Genomic DNA, 27243 nt, shown 5'->3' with positions numbered 1-27243 from the left:
AGAAACTAAAGGACATTGGTTTATCATCTTCTGCACTTCAATGGTCGAATGCTGTCTTTCTCAAAGAAGACAAGCAGTCCGCATCAACTCTGTATTATCTGAAAGATTACCAGTGGTCAGTGGTGTACCGCAAGGGAGTGTACTAGGAGCATTATCATTTATCATTAGCCAAACATCTGTCAGGATTGTTCAACTGAGTGCTATGTGGATGACACAAAGCTTCTATTATCCTTTAGTGCGAATGATTCTACTCAAGCTATAGAAAGAGTGAACTCTGATCTGCAACGGATACGCCATTGGTGTTTCGACAATTGCTTAATGCTTAATGCTGAGAGGACTAAACTGATGGTCCTTGGCAGTCGAAGAATATCTCAAAGTACCAGACTTTAAATTTTCCCTGCTTGGAAAGGAAATCATTCCAGCTCAAACAGTCAGAGACCTTGGTGTCAGTTTCGATCCCACACTATCCTTTGACAATCATATCTCTGCGACTGTCTCATCCTGTATGTCGAAAGTATCCCAACTAAGCCGTATTAGATTCGCTTTTAACAAAGATCTGCTTGAAACTATAATTAACGCAGTTGATATTAGTAAGATGTACTACTGTTCGTCAGTATGGTTGTCCACATCAGCTTGTAATGTTCATAAGCTACAATATCTTCAAAACTTTGCCGACCGCATCATTTGCAATGTAAAGAAGTATGATCATATTTCTTCCACATTAAGGAATCTACGCTGGCTACCGGTAAAAACAATCCTGTACTATCGTGATGCTACCTTATCATTTAAATGTATAACGGGCCAAGCGCCTGAATATTTGACATCCGAGCTGGTAAATAGAGGCAGCGTATCTGGGCGTATAACAAGGAACTTTCAACAACTTAACATTCCCCTTTTTAAAACTACAAGAGGTCAGAGGATCTTTTATTATAGAAGCGTAGCCATCTAGAATAAACTTGACCCAAGATTGAAAATATATGAAAACCCAGCTTCTTTTAAGAGAGCTTTGAAAAGGTATCTCCTGAATGACTCTTTATTTAAAGAAGCATTCTATTTTTAAGTTATAAGTAATTTATGTTGTATATAACGGGTTATTAGTTAGTTTTGTATGTATAGTACCAAGTATGTCAATTATGTAATTGTTCACTAAAAAGCCCCAGACGGAGATGTGTTCAATAAAATGTATGTATGTATGTAATTTCGTAAGTACATCATCTTAGACTTTCTCGTAGAAACTAAGGGAGGAAATGGCGCACTAGCTGGACAGGGTAACTAACTAACAACTGATTTGTAGACCGGTCAAACAGCGGGTTGACTATGTAGCCTGCTGAATGATCACTTGGTTGAAAAGCTGAGTAAATGACTTGCTTACTGACTGAAGGGCTGACTGACTTTAAGACTGACTGACTGGCTTACTCACTGACTGATTGATTGACCGACTGGTTGACTGACTGACGGACTGATTGACCGACTGACTGACTGACAAACTGGCTGACTGACTGATTGACTGACTGACTGACCGACTGGTTGACTGACTGACTGACTGACTATGTTACTGACTGACTCACCGACCGACTGAAAACGAGATTTTGTTTGACCGATCTGTTAACTGATTGAATGACTGACTAACTGCTATCAGATGGAGATTGACTGACTGACTGACTGACCGAGCCGAATGAGTGGTTGAATAATGTAACAGTTATTATACTAACTTTATTGCACGCTGGCTCTTTTTTTTCGCTCATCTTCTTTAACGTTCGTGTTATTAAAGAAACGCGGATATAATCGAGACTCCATTAAGACAAGATTTACGAATGAACCCAGTTCAAGCCTCCGAGTGACTGCACCATTCCTCAGCGTGGAAAAATATGATATGTTAAGTTACAGAAATACAGGCAAGCTTACCTTCGAAAAATGATCTTGGGAACCGTCTTTGCCAGAATGGCAGTAAACAGTGTGAAAAATCCAGGAAACTCCCAAACACAAGATTGCGCCGACAATGAAGCAGCTAAAGACAAGTTTCTCGTGCCAGTCTCCAGGGAATGGATTAGCGACAGTGACGGGTCGCACAAGCATGTACGATGTAATACACACAAACACAATAAAACCAATCAAATGAGTCCAAATATTTATTACCCGTTTCACTGTGAAGTTTAAAGATACTCTTAAAGCAGTATCTAAAACATGCATCGGTGGTTTGTGGAAACTGGATGAAAATTAACTTCCGCAAGGCCAGTCTGGTAGTTCAGAATGGGACAGAAGGTGTTTTCACTATGATATACCAACTCTGACTCCTGGCGAAATGATTTCTTCCTCTGCAACACCATTCCTAGTCTCTTGTGAATTTTCTTTTGCAGCGTTTTGCTTTCTTTCGTGTCTTTGAGGAGTACCAGTCATATCTTTTCAACAATATAAGCCTCCTTTGAGCTCGTAAATGAGTACGATCCAACAGAGAAAACCTAATTCTGCCCAGTAGGCATACATCAAATGAATACCTACAACGCCGGTTTAAGAAATCTAAACAGTACTGACTATAGGTCATCGTATTCACCAGCTTCTCGCTTGCATTTATGCAGAATACGATTCTATGTGCTATTCTTTTACCCAGTAATTCAAACCTGTCCTTAATTCTAAAACAATGATTTCTTGAGTTAGTTTAGCAAACGGAAACGCACAGTTGAAATCACGTTATCTCAACAATGCTAATGATTGACTCCATAAAAAATATTTTCTCTAATGACGCTATAAAATTAACTTCGGCTTAAGGATGTAAACTTTTTTCTCTTAATTTAATGTATCAGCATTTGGCATAAAAGTAAAGTCTCAAGAGAAAGTGTAAGGTTCGGTTATTCGAACGACTCAGAGATGTGTTGCAAAACAATTCGATTTATAAGATACAATGAAATATACGAAGTTCATATAGTCGGAACTGCGGTATTTGATACAGTTGAAATCACGTTATCTCAACAATGCTAATGATTGACTCCATAGAATATATTGTCTCTAATGACGCTATAAAATTAACTAATCTGATTTTCGCTATTGCTTAAATAGCGCTATCTACTGCGAGGATCGTGCATCATACGTAATTCGATTTATAATACCATTCTTTGTTATGATGAAGATTATCCTCAAGCTGTCACTTAATTGACCAAACCATCAACCCGGATATAAAAAATCTCCCTATTATCTTTCCGTGTGTAGTTGAATTACCTTTAGTTAGCAGTTTGTCGCCTCAGTTCACTGATGCTTGTCTGTACTGCGGTTCATATTTATAAGGATTATATCGCTCCTTACGCTTTCATTGGAGCAACTGAAGGATAAAGATATTTTCCGAGCATTTAAGACCTTAAGTTTATGTTGATTTCCTTACTTGGTTCCATCGCTTCTAACTGTTAACCGACAACAGAAAGAGAGCCCGATCTCGCCCGAGTCTTAATCCGTTTTCAGGACCATAGACAATGTTTAATAAATCATTCAAGCGCATTACTAAGCGGTACGGATATTTTCATTGTTATGGTTTTCAAAGCTTTGAAAACAAAACTTACGCTTCAAATCCGGACAAATCTTTCACGGACTCTAACAACTTCAGAAAGGTAATAACTTTGAACGCACAATAGTCACGTGCACTATCCATTGGGCTAACTGGGCTAACTGATCTAGACTCTTTCACAGAAATTCACGAAAGTTAGTGATAGGAATTACACGATCCTCGACATCTGAATTTTTTCTACTTATTATATAAACACTGACGAAAAAACCTGACCATTTCGCTTTGGCTGCAAAAGGTGCAATTTATTATGGAACCTTAGTAACGGTGATATTTTCACTTGTGAAGATAACGTGTTACTTTCACGGTGCGCGAAAGCTCGCCAAGTATTTCATTAGTGTTTATATACCAAAATGTAATACCACACACTACTTCATTGACGCCTCCCCATGAGGCTATAAGCGATATATGATAATGATAATGATGTTCAAAATCGTAACAACGAAAAAAACAACGCGGTTAATCAAGTGGGTTAATTGTCAATTGGTTCATGCTTTAGCGTGCTCTATCGAGTTATGGAGCACGCGGGAAGTCTGGAGAGCACGAAAGAAGCGTAAGAGTTGCCCGAGGCGATAGCCGAGGGTAACTCTAGCTTCTTGAGTACTCTCCAAACTTCCCGCCTGCTCCATAACTCGATAGAGCACGCTTAAGCATGAACCAATTGTTTTAGAACATAGCCGGTGGAATTTTGCATCAAATCTGACACGAAAAACGGACAACAATATCAGAATTGATTGTTCGCGGTAAGCCGAAATATTAAGCAAAATAGGGAATAGTTTTTATTTCAAGTTTTCTGTTTAAGGCTCGAGCTTTATTTTACTGCGTTTAAATACTTAATTCTTTATTTTTAAAAAGGAAATCAAGCTCAAGAATGAAACTTTTATTTAACAATTATTTCCTGATTAAATATAAAATTCTCCTAACGACAGAGAAGAAACTTTGCGGTTTAATTGGTTAATTTACAACACGCCACATTTTCTGTTTCTCTGAGAAAACGAACACTTCGCGCAAGAGAAGAGTTAACGTAAGTCAAAATGCTTCTAAAAGTATATCGATTGCCGAGAATAGACCATTGCAAAACGGTCTAAGTAAACGCTGAGAACAGTATAACAGTAAATGTCCACGAGTGTGGCTAAAATTTGATCCAAGAGTGATGTGGACATTTTGAACGGTGCAGTTGTTAAAGAAAGATCCGAAGCCGCTTGTGGTTTTCTCAGTTGTAGTGAACACAACGAGGCCGTTTTCCTGCACTTCTTTCTGTATGTTTATGGCGGTTACAGTGGCAAGAGACTCGGATCTGTCAGAGGTCAAGCCTTTCGAAAGGACTTCGCTGCAGGTACAGAGCTGTGATGTCGAGGGCTGCGTGTTGCAATGTAAAACACTCTGTTCGCTACGGTGACCAGAAATTGCCATTATGTGGCGGTTCTCTACACCAGCATTCGACCGTAAGGTGATTGCGGTGGCTCTGACGCTGTGGTTGGTGTACATTTTGGAGAGTTTTGCTTCGTCACTGATGCTTTTCATCATGTCGTCGAGTTTGTTGCCACCAATTGGTCGGGCGTCGAACCAGACTTTATCGTCATAGTTCCACTTAGAATTCTTTCTCGGATACTGAAAGAAAGCATCGCACTGAGGATTGAGTTAGGCCATGTAAAACTTCAAAGCTTTGTATCCGTCGTTCTCTTCAGGTGTTTCAAACATTCTTGACAATTTGTCGTTGCTGGATACATCAGTCACTCCTCCGGGATCGTTTTCTGTCGCTTTATCAGCGCCATTGTGACAAATCTTCCCGACGCATCAACTTCAAACTTGAAGCTCGTTTTCTTCAGCTGCCTCTGACCTTCTCTTCCTCTCCGGCAAAAGAATAAAATAACGTGAAACACTACATTGAGGAGGAGGGTGAGTGGATTACTCAGTGCAATGGCTGGCGATGCTCTCAACTTCATCAAGTCTTCGCTCTCTATGGCTGGCTTGTGGGTGACATTTTCCTTGCCCTGGCTCTTCAAACGGACTATCTGAGCGTTTATCATTTCATTTAATCGTTTAAATCGAGGATCTGAACTCAGTTTGAGCCCTCTGCTTAGGGGTGGTGCATTCAGGTATCTCTCAATAGAGTGCCTGAAACCAAAGAGAGAGGATTTGCTATAGGACTCCCCGGACTTGTTCCTCGCCTCGGCATAGAACCTACGCAGGTTTGTGTCCAGTTGTCCCACCGTCATGTTTTCCATTGAAGTTTGTTTTGTTTCTCGTTACACCAAGCTAAAATAAAAAAAAAGTTTTCTTAGACTTTAAAAAGAAACCATTTGAAAGTTATTTTCATGAAGGAAAACCAGACAGAAAGACTGTTATTGCTACATCTGTAATTTGATGTAATTAAATGTGTTAATCCTTTCGCAAACAATTTTTCCGTGAGTTTTACTATTCCCGAGAACAACTGTAAATATATATTTAACAATTTTAAAACGGAAAAATTTAAGCTTGCCTTTGAAGGTTGAAACAGACCAGTTTGTCATTTGTTTGGTTTTACCAGTGTCTTTCTGTCAAAATTTGTTGCATTTCACCCTCGAACAGTGAAGCGAATCGTGACGGCGCTGATGCCGAGTCTCCTTTTCCGTTGTTTTTCTTTTTTTCTGCCACATTTAAGAACTCTAACCCAAGGGAAAAGGTCGGAAAATTGTCTTCGTTTTGGGACTGGTGGGCCGAGTCTCTGTTTGTATACATTATTGCCGCAAAATATATTATTTTTCCCCGCGCTAACAATGGCCGCTCGCGCGAAAAAAAAAATATTCTGGCGAAGCGATTTGCTCACGCTATCAGCGTGCGCTATCGGGATTTTGACCACGCTTACGTGTAATGAATTGGATTGCGCGGCTCTGCTAACTATGTTCTAAAATTAACTAGGCACCGCTAGTTTACATCGGCTTTAGTGTGTCATCTCTTGCAAATCGATTTTATTATTTTCTGTTCATGTCATATTTTAGATATTTCATAATTTCCACCGTGAGCTTTTACTTATCAATTACGTGATTACGTATTTCATACATTGCTAATTTTGATGGCCTCACTGAAAACCGCTATGGCGAACTGGGCTCCCTCTTTAAATATTTTTTAATCATAACTATAATGATGTACACCCCGAGTATATACCGTCGTTAAACCATTATAACCGGCGGTCAGAACAATCAGTGCAAGTGTGGTGTGATCAAAATGTTTCTCGTCCCGGTGAAAGCAGGCTAGCGATGCTTTTAATGAAGTTTTGGACAACTTTGATGAGCAGTGAAACAGTTTGCTGAAGAACAAGGCACGAATAATTTCAAGAAGAACGTTTATATGAGGTGAGTAAACTTATACCAATGATCTTAGCCAGACCCGACGATAAACGTTTCTAAGCCCAAGCAATTATTTAAAATTATCTTTACTGTCAAATAGTGATACAGTGCGTCTCGTGTATTTCATTTATCGCGTAGATACATGGAGAAAAACAGCCTCGTAACCCTGTCACCGGATCAGTTCCGAGGCTTGTCCAAATTGAAAGACGAGCTCACTAAGTAAACCCAACAATTTTATTTGAACGAGATGGCGGATTGAAACTATATCTAACTGCACCAGTAAAAATTCTTGACCTTTCGCGAGATATCTGATCATCTGTAATTCGGCAATGTTCATTAGCGGCTGTTGTATTATTTGGTTAATTTAAATTTTCTGTTAGGGGATGTGGGATTGCGAAAAAAATAAAGAACACATACTTGAGGAATAAGTAATTCTAAATTATAAGTTAAATTGTATCTGTGGCGTGACACAAAAAGTGAGCAGACTTATTCCTTCACCCTTGTTCTACATACGGTTCCGTTGAATTACTCAAACTAGTGTGCCTTGGCTGGCTTAGATTCAGACACCTTAAGCTTGGAAGTTACCAGAGTCACGTATGACATTGCTCGAGTTTGAAGTTGCTATTACATCCAAGATAGCAACTGCCAACTCTGATCTCATTGGCATGATGTCACCTGACAGAAAAAAAAAGACAATTATTAAAAGGACGTAGCGATTCTTTCCCATATATAAATCAGCGCGTACTCATACTCGGATGAAGCGAGGCAACCGTTAACTGCCATTACCTAATTTTTTAAGTAGTCCCAAGCAGTGAGGTATTTTTTATCTCCTTTTTGGTGTCACATAATTTATAAAGATATTTTTTTGTAATAAGACACAGAAGAGTTGATAAAGCTATTAGAAGTTTTTTTTGCAATGGAAGTTTGCTTCTAGAGTTTTCTGTACTTTAAGTAATAATGATCCGTCTTCTTTGTCGTTCAAGGGCTGTTTATAAGAACAATATTCAGTACCTACAGCGTGGAGTTTTTAAAGACTTAACAAACATGCAGCTCATGCAGCTCTCTGTTTCTCATTAGCATTTTTAATCGACGCTAATGAAGCACTGCAAAACTGGGGTCTTGTGAGAGTGCAGTCGTCGGCATGTTCTGCATCTCCGTCATTTGAGTAGGTTGTGTCAAAAGTTACACACGAGTGACCACGATTGACAGCAAATGACCATGAGTGAACATTAACAACCAAGGGTGACCAAGAAGTGACATGTTTGGCTGACATCATAATCTCATTATCATCAGGTGACTTCATCCAAAAACTTCTGATTTCAACGTAGATAAACCACTCACGGAGACTGACATTTGCAAACAATGTAGCACTTCCTTCATTGAAAGCGTCAAAAACTGTTGCCCAATTAGTCCGTTTCCGTCCAGAATCCCGGCAGACAGAAGAAATTAAGTTAGGGAAATGAATGGGAAGAAAACGAGCGATAAATACAAAAAAAAAATACCTTAAAATAGAAAATAAAAGATAAAAACAAAACAAACGAAAAAAAAAGCAAAGGTGCAAAGTTCACAGAGAAGACTCTTCTCTTCGTCACGGTGACGAGTGATTGAAACCGGATAAAAGGTTCGTGTGGTGGGAAGCAGGAAGATGACACCACTCTTTCCTTCCTCTAGTTACTGCTTACTGGTTACTCTTGATCACACGAGTCACTAATGGCAAGTAGTGGTCATTCGTGGTCGCTCATAGTAACTCGGAGTTACTCGTGGTTACTCGTGGTCACTCATGGCGACTCGTGGTCACCACGGTCACTTGTGGTTACTCATGGTAACTAGTGGTCAATCATGATCGTTCGGGGTTCCCTCGTGGTCATTTGTGGTCACTCGTGCTCATTCGGTGTTACTCGCGCTCTCTCACAATCACTTATATTGGCTTTTTTTTTAAATGTAACTTTATGTTCTAATGTTCGTCATTAACGAGTTACCCTTTCATTCTATCGTCGTTTACAGAAGCTTTTACCTCAACAAAATCCGCAAAGTGAGCAACGAGCAATTTAAAGATATCGCGCCAAGTATTCGATTCCTGTGAGTATGAACAAACTACTATTATTCAAGGCGTACGTGTGATTAAGCTTCACCGTGAGTGAATTCCAAATTCAAAGGAGACAATGCCCATAACTCTCGGATTAGCGTCCCTTCCCCCATCTTTACAGACAAGTAATGCAGTCAGCCTAATCATGCAAGTTGAGAATTGCACTATTCGCGCTGCCCATAGATACCTTTAAGAGTATAAAACCATAGTGGTTAAACTTAGGATGGGCTTTGTATATTAATGCACCGTTATACCGTTATCACGCACAAGTTTTCAGTATAATCCTAAAACCAATCAGATCTGGCCACCGAGAGCTTTTAGGAAAACTAAATTAGGGCTTCCTTTCAATGAAAAGTCCCCTCTCAAGTAGATTACAGTTGTAATATGGCATGTATACACATTTCGAGATATTAGGCATGTTTTACGTACTCAGTAACGAATTATTCTTATTCAGATAAGTGTGGCTATGTTGGGAAGGGGGTCTTGGTTACTTACTCTCTCGTCTTCTAAAATGCCCTTTTTTCCCATTACTTAGGGTCCTAACTGAATTGTTAACAACGAAATTGAGGCAACTTTGTTCATTGACAATGGTATACTATTCCGTTCCTTCATGCCCTCTAAATCCACCTTTTAAGAGCTACAAGTCAAAGGGAATTTGTTCGATTGCTCTCAAATTTTGACAGTAGCTGGTTTTACATACAAGCAATAAAAAATGTCTCCGAATTTTTTATCTCTAGATACTTTTTTTTCAAGAGCGATTATTGTACGATCACTCCACATTTTTTTTAATCCTATTTCAAAAATGTTCTGTAACCTGTCACTGAAATTGAATTTGGCACATCGCAGACATGTCTTTTGTAGCGCTTTGGCCCCGGTAACGGAGGAACACATTAAATTAGGGAAAAACAAAATTCGCTTTGACTTATAACGTTCAAAAGGTGATTCGGGCGCTCGTATTTAGAAGTCGTGGAAAATTCGATAATTCAATTTTTTTCAAATTTTTTGCTATTCTCTGATAGCCAGTCCTATAAGCTCTAATTTGATATGTGGTTTAGATATCTACAGTTTGAACCGGACGCGCTACTTCGCTGGCACGCGAGACACCCCTGAAGGTGCTCGGTAACCTTAAGCCGAAACGGAGCTGCTAAATTTGCGAAGCGAGTAAGCTGCGAAATACGATACGCTAAGTTCTTCAAAAGACTGATGAAACGGAGGAACTGAGAAACGATAGAACTGTGGATCGGCGGAGCTGCGGAATATGTTGGGACGCGGAATGACCGAATACATTTTACGCATGAAAAAAAAGAGCCAAAAGAAATGGAATTGCAATAAAATAGGAAAATTATTCATAATTCACAAGCGAAGTAAAACAAGCATAGGCATGTTGGAGCCCAGGGGATTGGAAACCATGAGTCTTTCGAGCTAGCCCCTTTGTTATATTAACATTGCTAGCATTATTATTATTATTGTTAATACTATTATTTGTTACCATTTTATTACTGGTTGAATGTCAATTCAGAGAATGTTTAGAAATACATTTGATGATAAAAATTAACGGTAAAAAACTACGACGTTTCGAAGTCTGCATGACCTCATTATCAAGTAAAATGTTAAAACTGATGTAAAATTGTAGCTCAGAGATTATATACAAATAAAATGTGATAACTTCATTAGAATAATGAGCGTTCATTGTTATTGGTGTCAGATCGTGCAGTATATGTTTAAATAAATACTTTTGCACGTATTGAGTCAGACTGCGTGTTTAACTTTGGTTTTTGTTCGCGAATGAATAACATTTCGTGGATTAGGCAGTCCATTTTCCCGCGGCATTTCTTGAGAACGGAAAACATTTTCCCCAGGCCAGCGGACGCTGAATGTCAATTGGACAGTATATTCCTGAATCATCTTACTCTTGTGGAACAGGGTAGTCATCATTATGTGGGATGCGGCAGGTTTTCTGTTTAGCCTGTGAGACAAATATTCTCCAACTCTACGTGATAGCGTCTAGCTTTTTTTTAATGCTATTAAAATTTTGCTTCACCAGTGGCCACATACAGTCTTTGACTGTTTATTTTTGTTCTTGATGCCTTGCATCTTGGTACGACGTATTCTGAGTCTTAAATTCCAGCAATTCTTGGGCTATTTGATGGAAAAGTGTGGACGAAATCAAAACAATGAAGGTAAGTTTATTGAAAACCATGTTTTTGGGAAATAAGGATTATCATTTTGTCGTGCATTGAAGACGCGGTTTCTCAAAACAAACCTGTTCTACTGAAGTTTACGTCAAAATATACCTAACGTTGACATTAGATCAAGTAATGGTTTGTACAACCTCAGTCTTTCGAACAACCACAGGCATGAGAAATTCATTTCTCACTTTGAGGAATGCTTAGTTCTTATCAACCGAGCGGGAGGTCTGGGTGGGAGAATCTTGACCAAGGTCACCAGTACAGATCTAATGCGACCTAGCTCGATTACTGAAGATGTTTATCATATGGCTGTGTCTAGAAAGTAACGGAATATTATATTCTTTGTACCTTTTTTCTCTAGACCGGTCTAGATGCCGGTCTAGATGGGAAAATCTAGACCGCTTTCAATATTGATTTCAGTCAATCAAATTCGTGAATTCAGTAGTTCCCAATCCTTGTGAGACACAGCCATATAATAACGAGAGGTAATTTTAATTAGTTTGATTTTCCTCGGTTGAGGGTACGTTAAGACAACCTGAAGGAAAGTCATCATCAGAGTCTTGCTGAGCGGATTTGCATATTTAAGAGTGGCCCTCTGTGATGTCAGCTTTCATTGATTCAGCTTAGCATTTGTCGTGCTAGGTTGTTTCACTAAATCTCATTAGTTCTTGAAATCTGATTAAGTTTCATTACCACGCGATAACCTTCTGGTGATTGTACCTCTGCATGATTATCTTACATGATTAGCATGGCTTATCTTGCATGATTAGCATGCCTTATCTTGAATGATTATCATGCCTTATGAACCAACTAACCCTTGAAGTCGGAGGCCAGGATGGGCGAAGGAAAAAAACACTTAAAATGACCGGAAATTAATAAATGGATAATTACTGAGGCATATGGCATTATGAGAAATATTGCAGCCAGCTGAGGCCTACGGCCTCGATCAGCTAGCTGCAATATTTCTCATAATGCCATGTGTCGAAGTAGTTATCTATTATAATTATTGATCCCCATGAAGTCCTATTGTTCTGTGTCTGTGTTGGATCTTCGATTTTAGTCACACCTATGTGTGATGATTGTGATGCTCATTGCTATTGTTCTTTGTTGTGATGAATATATCTTAGATTTTAATTGTGCCAAGGGTTGTTATTGTAGCTCGTTGTTATAGTTGTTCAAAACAATTCTAATGATGGAATTAATTCGTGCAAGGCGTGTAAGACTACTAAGTTGCATACTTTATAAGCCTGAGAATTGAGTCATTGTACTTAGTGCGAACCTGGGTTTAGAAAGAGGATGGATTCGTCGGAAGACGAAGGATTATTTATAACACAGAGCTCTACGAAGGCAGATATTTCATAAGAAATCGAAGATAATGTAGTGTAACGCTTGGACATTTCTGTCAGTGCTTTAATTCTTTATCGACTTCTAAAGGCCGCGTTTCTATTTTCTTTTTTTAAACAGAGCAAAGATTTAGAGCGCCAATTACAGGGTCAGAATGCGAGAAATTTGACAAAAGTTGGGTTTCAGACGTGTGGGTTTTGAAAGCCTATGAGGAGTGGAAGAAGCAATATTTTTAATAATTGTAACCTGCACACTGCAATATTTTTTATATTGCAGCAAGCTTATTTAGCGCGTTTAATTATATTACCCCTGATGATTTCCCTGCTAACAAAAAGGACCTCCTCCGCTTTCCTCATACAGTTGTTTTGTCATCTTAAAGACTACAATCGTTGATTTGATGCAGAGAGAGAACAATAGAATTTCATGGGGATCAGTAATTATAACCCGTTAATAGCCGTCGGACGTCTCATTTAACCGACAGGGTTACCCGGTAAAGTTCAAAAGAAATACCGCTGATGTTTATGGGAGAAACTACCTTATGAACACTGCTACCTGCTATCATAGCTGTTGTTTTAATAAATACTGTCAAGAGAAAGTGCATAGGAAGCTGCACTTATTGTACAGAGCACTTTTTATTTTCTAACGTTTCACTTTTCAGTTCTAATCGATCGAGAGGCAGAGAGCGATGACAGTGATGACAGTGTTAACGAATCGAAAGATCAAAGTGAGCATGAGCAAAACGCAGAGCAGACCGATCGTGAAGAGCCTGGAGAGAGAGATGAGACTGAACAGGATGAAAAACCAGAGGAATACCACGAAGGCCAATCTGAGCAGAAAAACGAACCTAAAAGAACCAGAAAAAGAATCTGAAGAAAAACATGAGAATGAAATGGAAGACGAGCCTGACAAACAAGAAGAAGAATCGGAAAACGACTGCATAGAATCCAATGGATAAGATGAAGATGACATTGAAGATGAGCCTAACAAACAAGACGAAGAACTTAAAAAGGACTACGAAGAATCTGAAAAGCAAGACGAAGATGGCATGGACGATATAGCTGGGGAAGACGAACAATTAATCGCGAGTAAGGGTATGTATACTAACCCTAGCCCCTGCTTTCTTTGAAAAAAGAAAATAAGAATTCTGATGTATTGAGATCTTTTTCATCAATTTGGAGGACTAATACTGAATAACATCTCCTCGCTATTCCTCAACCAAATTGTTTGTTTCTACAATTTCGTCACCTTTGTTACCCTGCTGAACACTACATTCAGCGGTTTACTGGAATAGTGAAAGAACTTTAAGCTCATTGGGAAGGCTTGGAACTGTTTTTCTTTCCGCAAAGCGACACGGTAGCGTTCTCGGGAAGCGCTTTTGCGAGGTTTGCGTTGTTCTACGGTGCCCCACTTTATATAACAAGCTCGCTATGAATTAGTCTAAGCAGAGTGTAAGTATTTAACACAGGGCAAGTTACTGAATGTCTTCTTTTTGCCTTGTGTCATGCTATTATGCCATAGATAGACACCAAGCAGATGCTAATCTCCCAGCAGTCTTAGGGCGAGAGTCTCCAAGAGCACCGCTGGCCACGTTTGACGATGACAGTGATGTTGATCAGTTTTACGAAGCGCTGGATGATATAAAAGAAACGAGTGTGTAATCCATAACACTGTATTCACAGATGAGTGCATTCTTCGTGTAACAAATTTCATTTGAAATGGATTAAGTAGTTACCTGTATTAGTTTTCGTAAATAGTGTCAAAATACAGTTGCCATAAGGTTATCAACTCAAGACTGGCAGATACAGTGACCCATAACATTAATATCTAAGGGTTTTTTCTTGATAAGTAGTTAACCTTTGAGTTTATATCATTTATAAAATTATTTCAGATGCAGATTGAATTTCAGTTTAAATAGTGCTAAGTGTAGAAAAAGTAACAGCATATGGAGTTGTTTAATATATAGGGTCTGATTAGAACAGCAGGAAAACTTAATAGACTGATAGAGAAAAGACTATTGTCAATCCTTATTTACTTGTCATTTGTTAAAACTGGTGAGATTTTAAGTAGATGGCTGTGTTGTTTGGCAATGCTAAGTCATAAATCGTATTTATTAGATCTAACGCTTATGTCAATACCTTACTTATGAATTGTTCAATTCAACCTAAACATCTGAGACACTCAGTAGATGGCTGTGTCGTATTGTAATGCTAGGTCATGAATCATTGAATCATAATAATTTCATTTACTTATGATTTTTGAAATTCAATATTAACGTCTTATGATATATTTTGTAGATGGCTGTTGTGTAGCAATGCTAAGCCATACTTTGCCTTTATTCAATTTGAAGTTACCATCAATATCATACCTATTGTAAGCATGCAGTAGCAGGCTGAGCAATGATCATATTTATTCAACCTGAAGTTATCTTACTCATGATTTTGTCATAACAGTGGTAACATCTGATATGTTGAGTAGATGGCTGTGTTGTATTACAATGCTTAAAGCCATGAATCATATTTATTCGGTCTAAATTCACTAATGATGTCTTACTCAGGATTTATTTCATCACAATCGTAACTTCCGCTATGTTTAGTAGAAGTTTGTGTGGTTTAACAATGCTAGGCCTTGAGTCGTATTTATCCAATTTTAAGTGGCTATTGATATCTTACTCATGCTTTGCTAAAAAAAACAATGCAAGATCTTAAGTGACTAGTAGATGGCTTCATTTCTTAACAGTGTTATGCCATAAATTTTATTTACCCCACGGCACGCATGTACTAAGTGCTCAAGTCAGATGAGGTATGTGTATCTGGCTCACATATTTATTCATTTGGATTTTTTGCTCTCTCTACTCCTGAGAAAATTTTGCAGAAGCTCGTACAAATTGAAAGAAAAAAATGTTACTGACGTAATACAGAAAGACAGGAAGACGAACATCAACTGAGTGATATATATCAGTCAAATCTGTGTTGGTAAACTGTCAACTATCCAGTGAAGTCACTGTATATTGTCAAGCATGTCTGCCTAAATAAATAAAATTTTAAAAAAAATCGTGGTTTGTTCTAGATAACTATCCATTAACCCATAAACCCATTGACCCCTAAGAGTTACTAGCATCTAGTTTCTCCTTACCCCCTCCCCCATGTTCCTCAACTCTTTGACCCCTAAGAGTTACTAGCATCTAATTTCTCCTTACCCCCTCCCCCCATGTTCCTCAACTCTTTGACCCCTAAGAGTTCCTAGCATCTAATTTCTCCTTACCATATCACCCCTGTATCTAACAGTAAGGTCACCAGAATAAAGGAAATAATCGTCACATTCAGAAGCCCTCAATTGTTAAACAAATTCTTCTCAAGACAGTTTCGAGAATATGCATATTGATGTTAGATGTACCTCTATCAGCTTAGAGGCCATGAGGGAATTTTTTTTAATGAAAATTTCCAGTGCCTCAACAAACTGCCATAATAATCCTAAATTTTCCTATTTGCTCTAATCACCTGCCCCGAATTCAGGATATAAATGTAGTCACGACGAAGTAGTATTCTGGCGGATTGTACGGAGCTGATGGTGGATGTAGAAGTGTTACAGTCTGATAAAGTTCTATTCATCCGACAGTGAATTCACGTGTGGGAGGATATAAGGAAACGTTTGACTTGATTTGAAGCGGATCACCAAAACCCACATTCACAAGTTACTAATGAAAAGCGTCCTGAAATGCCACAATGAAGAGATTATAAACTCTTTTATAATCACTTGGCCATGATAACATGCATGCTGGCAAACACTAAGTCTCTGTTAAATTTCCTCGTTTGCTGCGCTCATTCGTGAGATATTGAGTTGAACACAAGGAGAGAAATTAACAGACCACATCTACAAACAACCATGTGTTATTTTGTTTATTACATAAACGCCATAGGCTTTTACTGACAAGGAAATACTGCGAATGACCTTTGATTGAGAATGGTGAATGCATTTCCTTTCGTTCATCATCCTGACAGAGTGGTGTGAAAGGCGAGTGACATGTCAGCAGCTAATTGGAGGTATCAAACACATGTAAAAATTGTCATAGTTTTAGGAATATTATAAGGGCTTGAAATCCTTGCAAAACAATGCACTTTTGATAATGAATAATGTTACCGTAAGATGAATTGGAAATAGGTTTTCTGACTGAAAGACCAAGCATCAAACTTATTATCGGAGTGTAACTAGCGTTAACCGGTTGCTATGTAATTGCTTTACCCTTTACGCCCTGACCTGACATCAGAATGCATGTTCTCCTTACTATTCTCTATACATTTCCTATGTTGCCGATAGGGAGAATTTGTGTAACAATCAAGAGCTTCTTGAGTTGGTGATCATTTCCTTAATTCTCCTGACCTTGAGGTGTGATTTAGGGGTGATATTGTAGGGAGAAATTAGATACTGGTCACTCTTAGAGTTTAAAGGGTTAATGTTTGCCGAAGAGTCTGCAAACATTCACACTGAAACAATGCTAATGCTGGATTGTAAAGGGTTCATTGACAGTGACACTTCTCATAGTAAGTAGAGGGGGACTGGTTAGGAGACCCAGCGAACTTCCGAGGCCGGCCTTTTGTTTAGATTTTGATGTTGAAAGTTCACGCCTCGCTGAATGTGCACAACAAACTTTTTAATATAGCGTACAATGACGAAGAAATATGCTTGTTTGGAGACGACTTTCTTGCAGTTTTAGTATAACTAGAAGACTTTCAAGACATTGGAGGAAGAATTTGCACCTAATAAAACTTATGTGAGTGATAAAATGTCACATTTGGCTTGTTTTTGTAGTTTATTTAGTAAGATGTGCCTGAATCTCGCGTTAATCGTATCGTTAATCAATCTTATCGTTGGTTTCCAGTTCTTTTTATTGACTGTTTTTGTATATACATTCATTCCTTTGGTTCTATTCTCGTTATAATTGTTTTTAATCTGATTTGGCCGACCACTTTGATAAAATTGAGTAGAAACAAAGGCTTTGAGTACGGCAAACAGTCCAAAAAGATAAAATTATCATTTCAAATAGAGTTCTTGTTCTCGTTGAAATATAGTAGAGAAAATGACGGAGGCTTTAAAGGAAAACAATTTTTATTCACCTAAGTGAATGTCGTGAAAAGTTTGCACGTGCTCATAATAATGTTTTCCTGTTTCGGTATAATTAGTAGTTGATTAAGTGAGTTATTATTTCTTGTCGCCAACATTGATTGGTGGAATGTCAAAGGAAGTATTAACCGGCGTCGTATAATCGAGCCTTCAAAGCCAAAGATGTATTTAATCAAATAGTCGCTAGTAAAACTACATGCATAGATTAACACTATGATTGTCGAGCAAGCCGATGTAACAGGAAATTAGTGGCCACGAATCCTTGAAGAATGTGTAAAACAAAACTGGAACTTTGTCAATTTAGATTAAATTATCTTACCACTCCGGACTTACGTATCTGGGTGTGCATATCCGTAGCTTATAAAACATAGCATTTTTGTAACTCAAGGAAGATGGGATTGAGATAGCTCGTAGAAAAGAACGTGTAATGTTGGATTGGGAAGAATAAAGTCAAGTTAACCGAAAAGATACAGTCCAAGTCTGTAGAACCAGCGTGTGCAGAGTTTCCTTCTAACGTAAGTGAGAATTTCTGCGAAAGTGAAAGACAAATATAAAATGATCTTTATAAGTTACACAAAACATATCAAAATTTGTGGAAATAGGTTTTATGAATTTTGATTAGATTATCAATATTATACTCAGAGTGCAAAGTAGTTGTGTGCTTCACTTGATTTGAGAAACACCATGTTATTTCAAACAACAAAAATGTGCAAACATTTAAATATATCATTGAGAAAACTATTTTTCAAATTGCATTTTCTTCAGTTTTAGAATCAACTTACAAGCCTATTGCTATTAGGTAGTCTAAACAAATTTTATTACAAACAAAAATTATTTTAAAATTTGATTTACTTGACAGCATATTAAAAAATTTGTCTTATCAAGAAATATTCATTACATGATACTGCTATACAATACTATATTTCTACACAGTCCTTCTTTTCTTTTGGCATGCTAATTTAGTATCTACAACCTCCACCCATGCTCGTTTCTTGTCCTTTCTACCCCTTGTGTTGCCACTCTGGCAAGAAACTGACCTCTGGATTCTGATTGTGTTGTTGTTGTACCCAAACATGCGGATGTCTGGGTTATCACTGCGTCGGCCAATTTTGCGTTGCTTGCCAAACTATTCCTCAACAGGGTCTTGGAAAAAACGCTCCGTAAGAACAAACTGCATCCCCTCTTGTTTCCAGCACACACACTGCTTCCCAGAACAGTGACATTAGTTGAACAGATGTGACACCAGAGGTAGCATAATATGAAAAACAAAACTTAAGTTCTGTGCGCATTCCTCTGATGAAGAAAGCTAGAACATGTAGCAATCATGTTGGGTTTCTTTAGTGTGGCAAAGTTCAGTTCAGGATCTCCAAGGTCTACAAACCCAATGAGTTCTCCAGTGGTGTTATCAAAAACAAGGTTTGCCGTCACCTTCATTCGTCAAAGAGGAGAACTATGTATCGTTGAAAATCAATGTAATTATTTGTTTCATCCTTCAGTTCCTCGATCACCTCCCTCTGGATGCCCCTTTTTGGCTTTATGGCATTGCGATAGCCCCTTTAGCGTCCTTGGCTAGGAAGAACCAATACTCTACTGTTTCTCAATTCTTCGTAGCAAGAAGGGGACTTGGCTGCTAATGAAAAGCAAAATTTTATCATCATCGGGTGATATCGTACTCCTGTTGGTGTCTTAGAAAACAGTTTCTGCTGTTCTTGCCAAAATAAGTTCATAAAAAAAAATAAAAGTTTTTTTTAATCGTTTTCGGGATTTTCCGTGGTTAAAATATCTTTAAAACCGACGTTTCGATCAATTTTACTGGTCTTCTTCAGGTTGTTTAATGTTGTCAATATGGCGGTTTGTTTAGCCTTTTAGCTTGGTGACCGCACATGATGTTCTCTAATAATTATACGACTTTTAAACGATGTGAAATTGCGCGGGAAATGTAATCTGAGGTCTATCAAGTACTTCTACTTTTGCGATAATTCACTCACTACCTATTACAGTCTTTTTTCATGATCAAAGAATGAATTTAGGACTGGTTTCCATGCTTTAACGTGGTCAAAATTGTTATAAGGACTCTCATTCCGTGATGTTTTCCTCGCATGTAGCGACTCAATTCCTTGTAGAACTTTCCTTTGCTTTAATCCCCTCTTTCTGGGTGATTGGACCTTCTCTTCACATTTATGTTTGTGTGAGTCTTCTTGTTATAGACGGAGTACATTATCTTCTTGATCACCCAGAAAGTATGAAAAGAGCCATTATAAAAGGTTTTTCTGACAGAGCGGGGGCTTTATGTGATGAAGAACACCGAGAAGACGAACTACACAACTTCGAAGACGTGTTTGTAGCCAGCGGATACCCCAGAGAAACAGTGAGAAGATTTATGGAACAAAAACTTCAACAGGTAGACAAAAGAGAAAAGGAAGAACAAGAAAATCGTGGAGTCGTGACCATAACATATTTAAAAGGGTTATCTGAGCAGTTCAGAAGAACTGCTTACCGACACTCTTTTCGAGTTGCTTTCAAGCCTGGAAGAAAAGTAAAAGAGTTTAAACGCACATGTCGAGAGCCGCTTGGTGAAAAGCAGAAATGCTTTGTATATAGGATCCCTTGCAGTAACCTTGAGAGGTTACCCTTGTGGAAAGCTCGACTGGTGTAACGTAAATAGAGTCGGAGCTGAATTCGAACGCACGTATAATGCCAAAGTCCAAGTTTAATCCAGCAGACGTAAATACAATCAACGTATGACTACTATGCCGATAGCTTGAAATTATGATGGTAAAGCTTTGTGACTGCGTGATTTGAACTGTAAACGAAATAGGACAACTACCGAAGTCTAATGAGCTACAAGAACGTAACGCTAGGAACAAAGAAACGACTATGTAGAAAACTAAAAGCCCAAAATAAAATGGACTGTGTGACGAAACTAAGATAAAACAAACCTAAAATAAATGTACAGGAACTTACTTTGGTCTAGCTCCTAGAGGAGACAACAGCGTGCACGATAGCAAGAAAACCTTTGGTAGATAGCCGTTAAGCTCGTAGCCGATCGCAAGAAAATCACTGAATACACTCGCGAATGAAAACCTCAAACCTCAAACCTAACACGTGTCGGAAAACGGAAAGAGTCCTTACGTAGCGAGCTAAATTATGTAATGTATTGACCAGCGAACGAAACGTCCTATAAAACTTTTAGCAGGTACCATTAACACTAACGTAAACGAAATATACAAAAACCCGTTTGAACCTAACACTTGCAACTGCCAGAATACTGTGTACGTAGAAAAAACATGGCGCCGTTTCCAAACAAGAAAGAAAGAAAGAACACATGAACAAAGTGAGACTAACAAATGAGGACCTTTATAAAGGAAACACTCTATCGGCCGAAAAATGGATGGGCAAAGAAGATGGAGGCCTAGCACGACACACCGTGGAGTGCCAAAGTGCGTGGTGTTGACTGGGGAAACGCAGAGATCGTAGCAACAGAGAGAGGATTACGGCAAAGAAAAGTTCTTAAAGGAATGGAGTCACTACAACAAAAACATCGCGGAATGAGAGTCTTTAACAATTTTGACCCCGTTGTTTCGACGAGAGGAAATTGTGTTTTAAACGAAAAAAAGCGAGTCCACAACGAGAGAAAAACTCATAAGTCCGACATCTGCGAGCGCTTAACAAAAAAATAAAAATGACCCTACTTCTATCACGACCTATCTGAATATATTAGTAAAATCAAAAAAATAAAAAGCGTGCGGCATTGTTCGGCCTTTCCAATGGACAGCGCCACGCCAATCAACAGGCGTTCTTCGGAACATCCGTTGAAGCATGGAAACCAGTCCTAAACTCATTCCTTGATCATGAAAAAAGACTGTACTAGGCAATGAATTATCGAAAGAGTAGAAATACTTGAGAGACCTCAGACTACATTTCCCGCGCAATTTGACATCGTTTAAACGTCGTATAATGATGAAGAAACATCATGTGCGGCCACCAAGCTAAAAGACTAAACAATCCGCTATAATGACAACCTTTGAAAGAACCTGAAGAAGACCCTTAAAACTGGTCGAAACGTTGGCTTTAAAGATATTTTAACCTCGGAAAATCCCGAAAACGATTCAAAAAAAATTTTAGTTTTTACAAAGATGAGAGGTGAAAGTTTCAGGAATACGATAAGTTCATAAAAGGTGTAATTTTGGCTCTTGAAGAATCCATGATTTTAATCAAGTCATCATTTAATTTGCCATCAACCTCAATGTTTGATTTCAGTAGTTCTGTCCTCATTTCTTTAAGCTCATTTTCAAGCTGCGCACATTTTAATCTCTGGTTTTGCAATGTCAATTTTACTCTTTCAGGGTCTGTTTTGGATACAGGTTCTTTGACATGTGCAGGTGTCGCCTATTGTGTTTGGCCTTTATGGAATTATTTGCTGAAGTCTGGTATTTTGAGCAAGCAGTACTAACAGAGTCATCTATGTCGCATATTAAAAACGAACATCCATGGGATCTCCAACTTCCCTTCTGTGGAAACTGCTGTCCTCCCTCATCTTCCTTTGAAGAATCTATAGGTATAAATGGTGGTACAGTTTGATCGTAATTTCAGAAGCATGAACACCTTTACAGAAAGTGCAGTCGTTTAACTCTTTGACCAGGACTGACAAAGTTACGTTTCGTACGGTGCGACGAAATCTGAGGTACAGTGGATGGTCTTCAACCAAGTAACATCCCAACACTTTCACGGTGAAAACAAGGCTATAGTCCACAATCACTTCGAACTCAGGCGGAAGATAGGGCTCAATTTTGTTCTTGAATACCGCTTTATCGGGAAACATCTTAGAGGTCCACTCATTTAAAGATTTCAGACACGTATCCCGCTTACAAAATTCGGAAAATGTTTCATAGTAACTTGTGTTGATGTGTGCGTCAAGGTCTCTCATGATCGTTCTTGCTGGTCGCGGTGTCGGTGTCAACAATTTGTGACTTCTTTGAGGCATATTAAGAACAGGCAATGCACCAAATCTAGGCTTCTTTCTTGTCACTTTCGCCGATTGAACTATAAAAGAAGCAAAGATTATTATCAAAGACTCGAACATGAACGAATAAGACGCAGGACGCACGCGATCGAGCTGAACTTTTCGAATGTAGACAAACATTACTTAATTCAGCTGTTACTAAGGTAGATAACGCTTATACTCACATACTTGCACATCCTCGGGTTTGAAATGCTTCTCGCATGTATAAATCCTGTCGTACTTTGATTGTGCTCTGAAGGCTCTGATCCATTTCTCTCGCTTTAGTTATTTCGTAAAGCCAGGCTTCCCGCCATTTTCTGGACTCTTCGTCCTTTGCTGTAGGCAACTTCCATATGCTGATTCCTCTCGATCGTCTGGATAAACCGCATCCAAACACCGCACAGTTATCCCCTGGCATCACATGAAGTAAGCTGTCCTCAAAAATGACTTTTACGCCTTAAAAACTATAGAAACTTGCAAAGTATTCTGCAATGCTTCGAGTTTTTCAGTGAACGCTCTGTAGATGTTTCGATTCTGTGCACGTTCATCAGAGCGCGTGACTCGAATAAACTCTAACAAAGACATGCCCCTTTGAAGTTCGCTGGGTCTTCTACCCAGTCCCCTCTAATAACTATGAGCTTCTTGAATAATCACTTCAGATTCATCCAGAGCCCTGGGGTCACTTGTAAAGTTTATGGTTTTGTAAGTGACAACAGTTTGTTTGGTTTCTTTTAATTTCGCATCGAGGTCATGTAAACTTAATTATATATCGATTTTTGGGCGGTGGTTTGTTTTCATACTGGTAAGGCTATATTATTTATTTAACTTGCCTTTTTGTTTTGTTTTGCTTGTTTTGTTTGTTTGTTTGTTGGTTTTTTTTTGTCAAAAAAAGCGCTCTTGTTATTGTTTTTTGTCCAAAAAAAGCGCTCGTGTTCTTTTTTCAAGTTATTGCTCGTGTTCGTTGACAATTAAGAAATTATGGAACATGACTTTAAAGGCGAACCGCCACTTTGCGAATCATAGTACACTCGCTACTCGCGAGTAAAAATTATTCCCTGCAAGCTAGTGTAATGCAGTGCTACAATTATTTACGATAACCTGATTACGCAGTTTATTTCATTTGAAACCGAAAACACTGTATCTTACAGTGTATCTTTCTTATCCCCTACAGTTGGACTCAATGCTTGTAGAATGGATGCAAGCTGTTGTGGATACTTAAAAACAGCTGAGACGGCTCTAGCCTGCGAACAGGCTCCCGGCTTGGAGGTGCACAACGGCGCGAAGCAGGGGAAGGGGAGCCTGCACGCGTCTTGCTAAATCGCGTTTGCCTCCTACAAGAACCCCGCAGAGAACTCATCTTGTTAACTGTCAAATGTCAACCAATCAGCGCGCGCCGGAAGTCAAAATCCAAAACAGAAAACAAACAAACGAACAGGCTCCCGGCGAGCGAGCGCCATGTCTCACGGAGGCATTTTTAACAGTAACTGTTTAATAATGACATTTTAAGTTTTTTCATGTGCAGTCGCCGTTATTGCAAGTATTGGCGTCCCTTAAAAAGATAAAACGAATAAATTAAACGTAATCAAAGTAAAGAATGACTTCAGCGCCTTGGTCAGGAAATCAATTAATGCAATCGAAAGACTCCAAAAATAAGTAAACAGGCACGGCAACACAGACTTGAGCTTTTCGGTGAATGACTATAGAACTTGACTCTCCTTGTTTACAAAAGGATCTGATCTGCGACAATTTCCCAAACGGCTCACGGAAAGCAACATTTGCACCGAGTTTTGCCTCAGACCTGTGAACGATCACTGAACAAGTGAGAAACAATTTAGTTAGAAGTATCCCCAATAGGATTTGTTAGAAACATAATACCTTTTTCCAGTCCACATCTCAACAGTATGGGACTCATCCACCACAACTGCGGCCAACTTTCTGTCAAGAGAAGAGCAGTTATCTTTCATAATGTCGAGGAATCGTTTGTCCATAACTGTCACAGCCGAACCGAAGATTAGCTGAAATTTTGCGGCACGCAACTCGTCTTCCGAGACATCCTCTGTGGAAGCCGCCGGGATACCCATACTCCCAGCCTCAGCAAGTTGGTCTTGTATGATGCTTTTCAAAGGACAAATAATCAACACATTTGCCGCTCTTCCCCTTCAATCGATGCAGCAACAGCAAAGACTTGGAAAATAAGACTTTTGCCGTATCCTGTCGGAAGAACCGCGAGCACATCTTCTTTCTTAAGTAAATAGTCCACAGTATTACGCTGTTCGGGCTTCAATTGCAGCGTAAACTTCAAATTATTTGATAAACGGTCACAAGCCTCGCGAAGAACAGCATCGCTTCTTTCCGCCATTTTAATTTTTGTCTCTACCGGAACTGAAAACTAAGACTTACGTCATGAAAAATTAAAATCAACCAATCAGTGCTTTGCGTCCAAATTTTGGACGCAGACATTCGATATTCGGAGACTTGCGTGCAGGCTCTCCTTCCTGTGTCCCCACGTCTGATTGAACGGGGAGCCTGTGCGCAGGCTAAGACGGCTCGTGTGAGGGTAACATGCCTCTATATGTCCATTGAAGGGAGAATTGACTGTAAAACTGATTCAAACCAACTTCCTAAACGTTCCAGATCTTTGCTTCTTGCAGAAGACACAGTTGTTAATTACTGACGTAGGAGTTTCACTTGCTCATTGATTTATGAAGAATAAATTCCTCTCATATTACAGGTGCACTAGAAAAGTACAGGGAAAATTTCTCTATGAGGCTAGTCTCAGAGTTTAGGAAGAGTTTACATTATCGTTTACGTACACGATGACAGAGGCTTGAAAACGAGAAAGACAGTCATCAGTTAATTTAATGTACAAAGTGTGATCACTTTTACTCCATCAAACTATGTTCTTTTAAATAGTTGCAATAATCAAAGAGGTTTACACCAGGCAATATACGATTCGAGACTTTGATAGAACTCGGCTCCTTCAAGGGGAGTACGGACAATATGTGAAAATAAGAATTAGCATCTATAAGTCCTTTTTTTCGCCTGGAGCACCTTGTGCTGATGAGGAGTATCTTGAGATCCGTGATGGTTATAATCAGTCTGCCAATCTACTGGGTGTATTTTGTGGAAGGGACACTCCTTATTTTACTCGGTGATCCAGTGGACATAACAAGTGGTTAAGATTTTCACCTCAGCATAGATACTGGTTTAAATGGGACTTAGATATCAGGAAAAAGTAAGGAATGAAACAGGTAAGAATTTTCAAGTTTAATCTTTTTCGTTTTCTTATTTGTATAATTAATTACAGGAGGAGTAGTTTATAATTTGTATATTTGTTGATACATATCCTGTATAAATGTTGTTGTTATTACATGTAAATCACTTTTTTCTGTGTTTTATATTTTCTATGTGGTAATAAATTTCGCGCGATTAAATTCTGCGAGGATTTTCTATTCGCAGGTTTTTAACTCCGCAAATTTGAAAACTTTAATCCAGCTTCTAGATAAAAAATGATGTTTGGGTGCTTCTTCTCCTTCGTACAGAATAAGATATGTTACCCTAGTAACGATTTTGCGAGATGTACTTAACTTTAGACACCGAGTCTTATACTCGATTTTCGTTGTAGGAAGATGAAGATATATAATTTTCGGTGTACAGATTTCGATGTCTCATTAGTTTTGTGTTTGTGCTTAGTTCCTACAAGCCTAAAAGAAGTCGCAAAGACTCAGTTTGTCCTGCTCAACCATTCTTCATCTTTATGGTGGCCAGCGAAAGGTGGACCAGCTCCTCGTATTGTCTGGAGAATGAATGGTACTGTTGTACAAAACAGCACTAGTGTGCGACTCCGAATCAAAGTTACTGAACAAAAAATAATACAAACTACAGTTGCGAGGTGAACGAACATGGTCAGTTGAAGAGGATTAACATCATTCATGTTGTCGAGAGTAAGTTTCATGTTAGATATTTACTTTAAGAGGAGCTCAGCTGTTGTTTATGCTTATGGCAACCTTACGATATGTCTTGCGACTATTTTGGGTCTAATTTTGTTTTTGAGTGAAATTGTCTATGATTCCATGTGAGGGTAATCTCATAAATGATATTCATGAAGTAAGTCAATTTTAATTGCAGCAAAGTTTAATATCTCGAAAAAAGAGTAACTTGCTAGAATATTTTTGATGATTTTGCGTTTAATTACTGCCCAGTTTACAGGTTGCACAGAGCGTCGTTTATTCGTATCATTAACGAAAGAGAAGTAAATGTAAAATAAAACTATGTCCATAAGAGGCTTAGTGTGAAAAATGTGAAAAATTGCATTCCCTGTCGGCGCCCCAAAAGCGCTACTTTGTACTTCCGGCGGATGTTTTTCGCTTATTTAATGAGTTCTTCCGCTTCCGGGGCCCAAGCGCTAAAAAAACGTGTCTGCAATTTGCCACATTTAATTTCAGTGAAAAGTTACGGAACATTTTTGAAATAGGATTTAAAAAATGTGGTGATCGTACAAAAATCGCTCTTGAAGAAAAAAGTATGTAGAAATAAAATATTCAGAGGCACGTTTTGTTGTTTGTATGTAAAACTAGCTCCTGTCAAAATTTGAGAGCAATGAAACAAATTCCCTTTGACTTGTA

The 27243-nt window shown here is 38.6% G+C and overlaps 2 protein-coding genes across 2 annotated transcripts; one reads left to right on the top strand and one right to left on the bottom strand.

The window, feature by feature from the left end:
* The first annotated feature begins 9486 nt into the window (after positions 1 to 9486).
* LOC148737427 (uncharacterized) lies at positions 9487 to 14585 on the top strand. The gene is made up of 4 exons (XM_088748310.1): positions 9487 to 9555; positions 11010 to 11145; positions 13157 to 13589; positions 14017 to 14585. Exons 1-3 carry the CDS (start codon positions 9553 to 9555, stop codon positions 13366 to 13368), a joined length of 351 nt encoding a protein of 116 aa, XP_088604436.1. The 5' UTR covers positions 9487 to 9552; the 3' UTR covers positions 13369 to 13589; positions 14017 to 14585.
* A 9569-nt stretch (positions 14586 to 24154) lies between these two features.
* Positions 24155 to 24699, bottom strand: LOC148737426 (uncharacterized). The gene is made up of 2 exons (XM_088749297.1): positions 24494 to 24699; positions 24155 to 24416 (listed from the first exon to the last, which is right to left on the bottom strand). Exons 1-2 carry the CDS (start codon positions 24697 to 24699, stop codon positions 24239 to 24241), a joined length of 384 nt encoding a protein of 127 aa, XP_088605423.1. The 3' UTR covers positions 24155 to 24238.
* Between the last annotated feature and the right edge of the window lie 2544 nt (positions 24700 to 27243).

Source organism: Stylophora pistillata, chromosome 2, assembly GCF_964205215.1.
Source record: "Stylophora pistillata chromosome 2, jaStyPist1.2, whole genome shotgun sequence".
In the NCBI taxonomy this organism is placed as follows: domain Eukaryota; kingdom Metazoa; phylum Cnidaria; class Anthozoa; order Scleractinia; family Pocilloporidae; genus Stylophora; species Stylophora pistillata.
Note: the sequence above shows the minus strand (reverse complement) of the source record. Positions and strands in the feature narration are given on the sequence as shown.